Source organism: Camellia sinensis, chromosome 10 (assembly GCF_055761805.1).
Source record: "Camellia sinensis isolate YWXY chromosome 10, ASM5576180v1, whole genome shotgun sequence".
Lineage (NCBI taxonomy): Eukaryota > Viridiplantae > Streptophyta > Magnoliopsida > Ericales > Theaceae > Camellia > Camellia sinensis.
In genome coordinates, this window is record NC_138970.1 from 62,813,131 (window position 1) to 62,824,927 (window position 11,797).

The 11,797-nt window shown below is 32.1% G+C and overlaps 1 protein-coding gene across 1 annotated transcript; it reads right to left on the minus strand.

Annotated features, from left to right (window-relative positions):
- Nucleotides 1-468: 468 nt before the first annotated feature.
- Nucleotides 469-10,859, minus strand: LOC114266364 (P-loop containing nucleoside triphosphate hydrolases superfamily protein). The gene is made up of 12 exons (XM_028207247.2): nucleotides 10,564-10,859; nucleotides 9,876-9,996; nucleotides 9,659-9,777; nucleotides 9,323-9,414; nucleotides 8,720-8,816; nucleotides 8,441-8,521; nucleotides 8,129-8,361; nucleotides 6,066-6,260; nucleotides 5,805-5,895; nucleotides 3,161-3,283; nucleotides 1,255-1,405; nucleotides 469-972 (listed from the first exon to the last, which is right to left on the minus strand). The coding sequence occupies exons 1-12, from the start codon at nucleotides 10,642-10,644 to the stop codon at nucleotides 761-763; spliced, it is 1,596 nt and encodes a 531-aa protein (XP_028063048.2). The 5' UTR covers nucleotides 10,645-10,859; the 3' UTR covers nucleotides 469-760.
- Between the last annotated feature and the right edge of the window lie 938 nt (nucleotides 10,860-11,797).

The following is an 11,797-nucleotide window of genomic DNA, read 5'->3' on the forward strand; positions in this document are numbered from 1 at the left end:
ACATAAATTTCTTTTCTTTTTTTTTTCTTTTTTTTTTGGGACCTACAGGAGAGGTCACTGATGACCTAGTTTGATCATTTGCCAATATTTTTCTCATGTAGTACCTCACTTAAATGTTTAGTAATGTTACACACATTGAACAATATTCTTTATAAACACTCTGAACAATGTTATAATGATTAAATTTGGAATACTAAAGTTGAACTAACCATCTTGTATGCCGCATCACCCCTAAACCTATGAAATGGGCAAACAAAAGGGAATCGAACCTTAGATATCTGGATATGAAAACATTAGTGACACAACTACACAAATTTGATCACCATGCACAACAAATTAATTCATTTGACTTTTGACTTACAAAAAACAAAAACATAAATCCCAAAACAATATTACTCCAGCAACTTATTTTGAATTGCTCCACTTTCAATGGCAAAGATGCGTATATATTAGTAGATGCTTCATCTCTAAGAATCAAATCAAAAACCCCAGGTATATTCATTTGGTTGCTAAGGTTTTTCAACCAGTAAAATGGCTCTTCAGCAAGTACATGATCCCAAATTGATCAAGAAGAAATAAAATTAAATTAAAAAAAACAAAACTGAATTTTAGTTCAATTGCACATTTGCAGCTAGAATTGAAAAGACTAAACCTGGAATATCTTAACTTACAAAATGAAATTTCAAATGGATCACAATTGCAAACAATAGAACACAAAAGGGGGATTTCTCTTACACCAAAAGCTGGCCTCAACAAGTGCTTACTGTTCCTCATCATCTTTTGGTTTGGTCAAAATAGTGTCTCTTTGTGGCCGGTGTTTTTTCCACTTTCGTTTGGTCAACGACATGATCCAAGCAGGAACCTCACAGCCAGAAGCTGCCATCACGTTCGCTATATTTCTCAAAAATGGAACATCGGCCTCTGTATATAAAGTGATAGCTTCTCCACTCCTCCCCGCTCTACCAGATCGCCCTGTTTAGAAGATCAACTGACAATGTTACTTTCGATTTGTTTTAACACACTTGTCTATATATTCTGCAGTGTGTGTAAAATCACGAACCACGAGTGTTTGAGGACAGGTAATAACTTGATTAATCCATCAACAGAAATTTAAGAAAGGTTGGTAAATGCTGAACAATATTTACAAGCCCAACTATCATTTTGTAATAGCCGAGTCAGGTCACAAGATTTGAAGAACTTTGAAAAAAATGAATAATTTTCACAATGTAAGGAGATAAGGGCTGAGTAACGTACCAATCCTGTGAATGTATGCTGACGCAGAATCTGGGAAATCATAGTTAATCACACAATTGACACCTTTGAAATCCATACCTCGGGCAATAACATCAGTGGCAATCAAAACCCATGTTTTGCCAGCTCTGAAGTTATCAATAGCATTTTCTCGCTGTATTTAATTACAAGATATTAGCACAAATCTAGCTTCAGTTGTCAGAAAATTTAAAACTAAAAAGTAAAAAATGAATAGGTGACTTCAAAGAATATAAGCTCTGAAAACCCAACCCCACCACTTCCCCATGAGACCAAATTATCAACACACAATATTTCATGCTTTCTGGGAACACAAGGAAAAGGGACCTCACAATGTATGTGGTACAAGAGGATGGATTTATAATTTATTTACAGTGATTAAAAAAATATCCTGCCTAAGAAAGCAAAGATCTTGAGACTTTCAGCAGTGCTAGGAACAGATGAAATACACACAATGGGACACAAAGGGACACAGATTCAGTGATTTCATCTATGCACTCAGACTTATTTCTGAAAGTTTACAGGTCCTGAAAGTATAAGTTTTACACTTTAAGGCCATACCCAGGGAATTATCAGAGTCATTATAAGACAATGCATGGGTACAAGAGGACTGCAAAAAATATGCAATTTCTTTAATTTTCAATCTGATGTATGGCCATTGCACAGTTGTCCAAAAATATAAATATATGATTGGATATGACATGACATTTATACAAAAATTTATTAAGAGCTTAGAAATAGTAATATAAGAGATTAGAATACTTTCCTATACAATTAAAATAGTGAGAAGTGAGAGACCCACAATTTTAGATACACAAATTCACTCACAATGATGTGGCAAGGGAGTTGGGCCTTGTATCAATGACAATGGGTGTGTAACAAATCAAAAGTGGGCATCTATCATACCAAATCATTGTAGGTCAAATTGTGGGAGATTTTTGGGGGTCTTAAATTTTTCCATATACCAATGCTACACAATTTTTATAGAAACAAATTAGAACAATTATAAATCATTCTTGAAAAATAAGATTTCAGTGCAAGAAAAAAATAGCTGAAAATATGATAAACTCAATTTTAGGGAGTTTTCACAATATTTTTCAAGAGTTTTTGACAAATTTCTTTAAATTATGCTTAGACTTTTTGAAATGTCCCAGAAACATTTCTTAAAAGTTTCCCTTAGAATTTAATGAGAATTTCATCTCCATTCCCAAAGTAAGTTTTTTGAAAAGAGTTTCCCAATAAATATGCCATTGGCGGTCTCTCATATCGTTGGCTATGGCTTCCAAAAATCAGGTTAAGTTTTCAAACATGCAACTAGTTTTGCTCTATTCATTCCTTATCTATTGTTCATTACATTCACCAGTTATATCATGTGAATTTATTTTTAATATCACTACTACTCAATTATGAATGCCATTTCTAATGTAATGTAATTACCGGCTCAGTAAAAATCATGGCAAGGATGTTAAATAAGCTGGACCAATCGACAAAAGTTCAAAGGATGGACAGCAATTTGTTTCTTGACCTATTTCATAAACAGGTCGTGTTGGCATGGCATACACGTGACAAGCTATGCTTCAGCCAACCTAAATCAAACTTATTGCTACCCTCGGCTGTGAGAAAACCAGATGCATAACAACACACTGATAGATTTTGCCCAAGAACTTGTAGCCAGTGTAAAATGACCTTTTACTATAAAGTCCCTAGGCTAAACCATCCCGGTTTTCTAGTATAAAAGCCTCTCGGTGGGCCAATTGATGACCAATGTACTAATTGCAGGTTGTTTACCAAGGAAATAGTTTAAGGAGAAAAGAAAAAACATCTTAACCAGGAAGGTGTGCAAGTGCTTATAAGGATCTCATTATCCGAATAACAATGAAACTGAAATTACCTGCATTTGGCTCATATCAGCATGTATAACATCAGCTCTGATGTCATCAAAAGCCAGTTCCTTGTAAAGCTCCTTTGCCCTTTCCTTGTTTTGAAGAAAGACTAGTACTGGAGGATTCAAACTCTGCTTACAAGTGAGTTTGAAATTAAAGTAATAAAAATAGTCAGGAAGAAACGTTTCAAAAAATGAATAACAGCAGGGGCACTCTTAACATAAAAAAAGGAAATGTTGCAAATGCCATTTTTCTAAGAAGCACGGACGCTTCTACGAAGGTGATGTATCCGTGTCATGTCCGCGTCGAACACCAACACTCGTTGGACATTTCCCCAACACGTGTCCGACCTTCGTCAAAGTGTGTCCTATTTTTTAATTTACCCAGACACTCTTTGGATACTAGGAGGACACACATGTCTATCGTTTGAACACGTGTCTATCGATTAAACACATGTGAAACTAATTATAAGTTTAAACAAAACAGCTTAAGGCAAACCAAACCAAGCCTTAAATCCTATTAAATGAGATCGGCTACATGAATCCTTCTTCTCCACTCAACTCTATCAACGGTCATTTGGTTAGTCAAATTAAGGAGATTCACATCTCTATTTACTACACTCGCCCATGTCAATTTAGGTCTGACCCATCCCCTAACACTTCCATCTACCATCACTGTATCACATCTCTTCACTATTGCTTCTGTTGGCCTCCATTGTATATAACTAAACCATCTTAATTTATTCTCTCTCAACTTATCTTCTATTGATACTACTCTTACCCATTTACAAATATACTCATTCCTAATTCTGTTTTTTCTAATCTTGCCACACATCCACCTTAGCATCCTCATCTCAACAACACTCACCTTATCTACATATTATTTCTTAGTTGCCCAATATTCCTTTCCATACAACATCACTAGTCTAATAGCCTTTCTATAAAAATTTTCTTTTAATCTAATAGGTACTCATTTATCATACAGTACCCCAGACACACTCTTCCACTTAAGCGACACACAATCTCAAATTTTTATAATATTAACTCTTGTCTTCAATAATTGAGATTACACATATATTTATAGGTTAAAGACTCGCCTGATTTTATAAGGACTATAACTCAAATTTAGAAACTAAAAATATTTAGCAACTACAAATATTATAGATCAACTATGACTTCCAATTCTATTTCAATCATAATAGGAAACTTTAATAACTTCTAATTCTACTTTAATATCAAAATAGGAAATTTGAACTTTTAATCACTAAGATTATTTTAGATATAATAAAACTCATATATAAAAACCCATTTAATAACTTAACCCAAAATAAAACCCATGGACAACCTTACAACCCATGTCCAGCAAAATTGAAATTACCATAATATCCTTAACTACTAAAACCTACTATAATGACATGAAAACTCAAAATTATTCCAAATCTTTAAATCTTGATGCCCTAAATGTGCTTCACGTGAAATTCCAGATTTGCTCTCTTTCTTCTTTACATGATCTTCATCACAGGGTCAATTAACCTTACTGAGACTCGAAGAAAAAAGTAAGGTTGCGTTTGCTTTAGTTTTGGAATTGTGATTCTCTTTTTGGACTTGTGATTTGAATGTGAAATTGTGAGTTGAGTTTTGAAAAGAGAAAATTTGTTTGGTTATGAGTTTTGAAAAGAGTTTTGAAAGGAATTCTTGAATTTTAAATTTTGAAAAGAGCAAATTGGGTCTACCCGGACGTCCGGCCGAAACAGTGCAAATTTTTTTGTTTTGGGCAATTGCAACTTGTTATTTAATATATATATATATATATATATTTGTTTTAGATAATTTTTTTTAAATAAAAATTATTTTTTTTAGATTTTTTATAAAAATAATTTAACAATCTCATCACTAACCATTTTCAACACTATATCATAAAAGAGTTTTGAATTGAATTTTGAATTGTGTGTTTGATTATGAGTTTTGAAATTAATTTTTGAATTGAGTTTTGAGTAATTTTGAATTGTGTGTTTGATTATAAATTTTGAAAAGTGATTTGAAAATTTTGCTTTGGAATTATTATTCCAAAGGCAAACCAAACACAGCTTAAATGATCTATGATATATTTATAGGACTTCGTGCACATTCATTTTGAACCCATTAAAAATAATTTAAAATAAAAAAAAGGTGAGATTATGGAGTCAATTCGGAGTAATGATAAGTTTAGTGAAAAGTTTCCGAGGGTTCCCGATGGTTAAATTTTTGTTACATCCACAATTCACAGGTATAACTATCTTTTTCCTAAGAACTTTCCTAACCTTATATACTATTTTCCTTTATTTTTCTTTTTTCTGGTGTTACATGCTATTCAATAGGGCAATACTTTTTATATTTGGGTACATCACACGTTCAATTTGCATATACACCAAATGATAACAAAATTAAAACCCACTCAAGTACTTGGACAAAAGATAAAACGTGTACCACTGGGTAACAAGGCCCATGGTATGTCTGCATTGGAGCTACAGATTTGACTTCACATCCAGAGAGCCAGTATCGATTTTACTATTATTATTCTGTATTCCTAACATAGTAACAAATATGAAATTTTGCAGATAAATAATCTTCATAGATCATATACTGTAGAAGCAGTAAAACATCAGCAGCATACCTCTGCAAAACTTTGACGAAGAGCAAGAAGTTTCCCTTCTTCACTCCCAACAAAAACCAGTTTTTGCTTTATTGATTCAGAAGCAGAATTCCTGTTAATTATTTCAACTGATCAGCTATTTGATAAATCACGCAAGACTGTACATGTAGTAGACTAGACTTTTATTGTACTTTCTTTAGTCACAAAGGTAGGGCACCCTACAGAGGCTTCCAACTAGAAGGTCATATTGAAAAAAATACTTGCATCCGCTTTTGTACTTACTTCCTGCCAATAATAACACGAACAGCATCATGCATTATTGTGCGCGCAAGCTCTTCAACCGCATCAGGTAAAGTAGCACTAAACAATGAACGTAATATCGAAGGATTGGAGCAGGCTTTGACCACCGAATCAACCTGCTTCACCAAGCCAAGCTCAAATAGCTTATCTGACTCATCCAGAACAAGGTATTCAACCCTGCAAAAACCAATTACAAGTTGGGAAGCATGGTAACACTAACCCGCAATGCTGAAAGAAGATGGTACTTTCCATTTTCAGATGACCAATCACTAGAAATAACATTCAATTACATGTCCTGGCCATTCTTCAAGTAAGTGTATATGATTATTTTCAGATGACCAATCACAAGTTGGGAAGCATGGTAACACTAACTCACAATGCTGAATGGATGAAGGTCCTTTACATTTTCAGATGACCAATCACTAGAAATAACATTCCGTTACATGTCCTAGCCATTCTTTCAAGAAGTGTATATGATTATTGTGCAAACTTCATGAAAGTAAAACTGGAAGAATAATTTCATATCAAATCCCAAAAAAAATAAAAATAAAAATAAAAAGGTCTAGTTATTTTTTATGCGATAACTAGTTTTCAAAACAGAAAACTAGAAGGAAATCTTAACGTGCCATAAAATGAATTTATAAGTCCAAGCAGACACATGGACTAGCTCATCAATTTGAAGGTCAAGGTTCATGACTGCGCAAAGTCTGAGATTCACTTTTCTATTAAATCTTCTTTTTCAAATTCTATGATGGGGCCTTGTGAACCCATTATAAAACTCGTATTCATGTCCAGAAACACAAGTGTATAAGCTCTTGGGCTCTTCTTTTTTAACCCAAATAACTCAAAACTTTGCATTGACCTTCACATTATCCTTGAGTTCGGAAGGTCTAACCACTCTAATCCCATCTTTAAAGATCTAGAAGAAGTTTCAAGAATTATCGGCCTCGTTAGGTTTGTCTCCGAAGCGACAATTTTTGAGAAAATATTTAAAAAATTGTTTGGTTAAAAATTTTTGAAAAAAAATTTCAAAATCATTTTTCTCTCTATTACACATCAATTCTCCTCGATCATTCTCTAACATTCTACACATCAATCAATCACTTTTTCTTTCACAACCATCTATTCAACTACAAACAAAACAAAAAAAAATTAAATTAAATTAAATCGTCCCAAACTCCAAAACTATTTTCAAAACATACACCCAAACAAACTTTCAAATTTTGTAAACTCTTAAAAGAAAATTATTTTTCAAAATTGTTTCACAAATACAAACTAAACATGGCCATCATTTTAAGTTAACGCAACCTAGGATAACTATATTAGCTCAAAGTAAGTCTTCCAATACATGCTCGCAGAACCAACCAGAGAAAATAATTAAGTAGCTTCCATCATATAATATATAACTTATTGTCCATACAGTGGCCACATAGTGAAGTTCAGATGATTGGAATATCAATTCCAATTAGTCAATTTTCAACAAGTAGATTAAATAATTAAGAAGAAATTCATGAAGACAAAAGGTCATTGAAGACTAATTAATCTATACCTGAAAGGAATATTTGTTAAAGCCCAAAGGAAGCTAAGACTTTATGATTTCATCATTAGATTAAGCATGCATGTAGCAAATATCACAAAATATTCAGAAGGTAGTTCAATTAAAAGTTATACTCAATACTTGAAATCTGTGATTTGATTTAAGAATTCAAAACACAACCCAGGAAGCTTTTTCTTTAGTGTCATAGCAACAAACATTCCGCTATGGGCCCTAATAAGGCCAAGTTTGGGAAGACTAAATAAGTGCACTTTTTGATTTTTTATGAAATATGGGTTAGATTTGAGTTGGATTTGAAGTGATGTGTTAGAGAGGCGATGTGACTTAAATAAGATGATGTGACTTAAATAGGATAGTGACTTTTTGACTTTTTGGATTTTTTTGAGGATGCCAAACTTGGCCTAAGTATCGTGACATTCATTGTTTTGGCATTCCGTCCTTTTAAGTGAGTGGCATCAACTAGTGATTAGATAACCCTTCAAACACGTACCTGCTTAAATCAAGCTTTCTTTTGCGTATGGCAAACTGTAACCGAAGTGGTGTTGATATGAGTATATCACAATGTAATTTTGAAAAATCAGCACTTCTAACAAGCTGACTGGTCATTAACTTGATATAAAATTTCTTTCCTTTAGCCATCTTCTTGCACTCTCTTGCTGTCTGAGCAGCTAACTCTCGTGTAGGACAAAGGATCACAGCTCGGACACCATCTTTTGAAGCATGCTGATAATGAGAAAAAAGTTCCTTAGATGAATTTAACAACTAACCTTCCCAAATATTGTTCAAAAACTTCCAGTAATACCTTAAGTTTCATAAGCATGGGGCAAACAAAAGCCAAGGTTTTGCCAGAACCAGTTGGAGCACAAGCAAAGCATTCCCGCCCCTTACAAAAACAATTATTAAACAGCTATTAGAGAAAGCAGTAGCAATCAAATTGGCACTAAAGACCAATTCCTTTTTATGAGCATCATGACAAAGATAAAGATTGTATAATCAACATAGTTATGTATTATAGCTTGATGCATAAAGAAAACAATGAAAAACAGATAAAGATGAAAATAGATTAAATGGAAGACCATACAGATAAAATAACTGGAATAGCCTGCCTTTGAATTGGTGTTGGCTCTTTATATCCAAGTTCTGCAAAATTGCGTAACAAATATTGTTTGCATCCATATCTGTATGAAACCAAATATATTGTCATTTTTAAGTCATGACATTGTGAAAAAAGCTTTCTAAAATTAAGGGGAAAAATGAGGAGCTAAAAATGATCAGAGTCATAAAAGATGAGAGACGAAAACAAGCTGGCTCCATGAAAAGAGTAATAAGGCTCAGGCCTTGTAAGAAGAGAGAGCTTTATATGGTGATTTGACGGGAATTGAAGGCAAGGGGACTCCAAATCCAAGATGGATTTACATTGTCATTTGAATAGATATCAATTTTAACAGTATAAGTTGTAACCAATCTGACTAGGTTCTCTCTCTCTCTCTCAAATCACTGTATGGGATGCAACACTCATGTTGCACAAAGTACGTATAATATTTCCTTCTACTTTTTGTGGGTAGACAAAAGAACAAGCCTAAGGAGAGGCATGATGACAAAATGATGTTAATAGGTTTACAAAGAGAAGGGCAAAAAGTCTTGTGTCTAACCTAAGAACCACAGAAATATATTGAGAAACTACCTTGATTTTAACTCTGTAAAATTCTGAAGAGGAGATGGGACATTACTCCCAGAAGTGTGGATGTTATGTTTCTTCCGGAAAAGCGCATCCCGCTAAACAAATGAAATTAAAACAAAAAATTAAATTGAAACAGAGAAAAACATCATAATGCAATATAAACAACAACAATAATAATAATTCACGCCCATTTTGAATATAAACTAAACAATCCTATTGCCACAATATTTATTAGATATATTTATTTATTCATAAGGTATATTTCCCCTCAACAAATTTAGTTATAATACATGTATATACATATATATGGAGAGAGTTGTGGGGAGGGTAGAGGAAAACCTCCATTTGTCTGTACAGTTCCTTCTTTCCTTGGGAAACATCATTCTCAGTCTGGACATTCTCTTCCGTCATGTCTTCTGATTTTGAACTTTTGAATACATTGAATCCTTCAACTGGTTCTAAATCACAACAAAGCAAACATAACCAATCAAAAAGTTATATCAAATGGCAATTTGAACGCTTGGCTCGTACACTAAACCCATATGGCCAAATTTACCTGAAACCATTGACTTCCTCTTCCTCTTCTTGGCTGGCACCGTCCTCCCTTCTATTTCACAGTTTTGGCTTTCGACCAAGCTCGATGTATCATTTAATAAATCATCACTTTCTTTCTTCTCCTGTAAGAGAAAATTTTGACCAAAATGTGAATTTAAAAAACAAATAATAAATTTTTATAGGATAAAATTTTAATAAATCATCACACAGATAAAAATGCCTAAATTTTAATAAATGGGTTTTGGCTTTCACCCAAGCTCGCCATATCATTTAATAAATCAACACTTTCTTTCTTCTCCTACAAGAAATTTTTTTAACCAAAATGTGAATTAAAAAAAATAATAATAATCTTCTAAGAGAAAACTTTAATAAATTATCACAGATATAAAAGCTTAAATTTTAATACATTTCAGGGTTTTGGCTTTCAACCAAGCTTGCCTTATGATTTAATAAATCATCTTTCTTTCTTCTCCTATAAGATCAAATTAGAACCCAAATTCGAATTAAGAAAAAAAAAATCTTATAGAACACAGATATCAACAATCATATAATAGTGAATCGAACCAATCAATTCCTGTAAAAGAAATGCACAAATTCAACATGACCTCGACATTGAGGATTAAGTGCTCTGATTTTTTCTCGGCAAACAAACAGAAAGGTTTGAAAAAATTAGAAAATGAAAAATTTACCTTGAACCTCGCGAAGTCGCTGGCGAACCTCTTTTTGTTGAAGGTGATGCCTGAGAATAGAAAAGAAGGTCCTTTCTCCATTGGCGAAGACAGACACCACTGAGATTCTCAGAGATTCTACACACCAATAGCTTCTATGTAGCTTCTTTCTTCGTTGTTCTGATTGTTTGATATGAACTGGTAATTATCGGAACAAGAGAACCAACATTGAACTAGGGTTTAGAACCAATTCTCTACTGTCATACCCTAGGGTTTACAGTGTAGAAGTAGATAAAGGTTTTTTTTTTTTTTTTTTAAAGGAAAAATTACACTGGCATGTTGAAATATTTATTTTAATACAAATTCCCCAGGTTTAAAAAATTATATTCTCCCCTTTAAAATTTATAATCTCATTATAAATTATTTCTTAAATTATTAATGTCATATTTTAAAAAATTTTAAATGATTTTTTTTTTTTTTTCCTATCATTTCTTCTTTTTATCATCACGATTATATTTTACAACTTTCTATTATTAAATTTTACGTGAATATATTCTTATTGAGTAATGATATACAAACATAAATTTTATATACAATTTTCAAATATAATGATATAGCTTAATGGTGACATTTTACTTTAAGAGAAAATATTCATAAACATGACTTATATTTACAACAATATCACTATCGCAATATTTTTATAATATTTTTTATATAAATTTTTATACTATATGAAAAGAAATTTTCATTTTTATTTTCACCATCATTTTTCTTTATCGTTTATTCACCCATATTTATTACAGTATTACCAAATAACACCATTCACATTTATTACAGTATTATTAAATTTTTCTATTTTTTTTTTGTATTTGGTAAATTTAAAAAAATCACAAAATATTATACTTTTAAATATATATAAATTAGGTATATCTAAAAAAAATATATATATTAATTTAAAAAAAATCAGTAAAAAAAAACATGAAAAATAAAAAAGTTCAATTTTTTGTGTCAGTTCAACCAAAGAAAATTATTGTTATTTTTCTTAAATAACATAAACAAAATATCAGCATTATTGTAATATTTTATATGTAAAAAGACTAAGGGGCAAATATGTCATTTTAATCTGACAGGGGGTAAATGTAATTTTTCAAATATGAAAAGGGAATCTATATTAAACAAAAATCTCAAGGGGTGCCAGTGTAATTTATCCTTGTTTTTTATTTAAGGCCAAAATGTTGTTTAAATGTAATTTTTG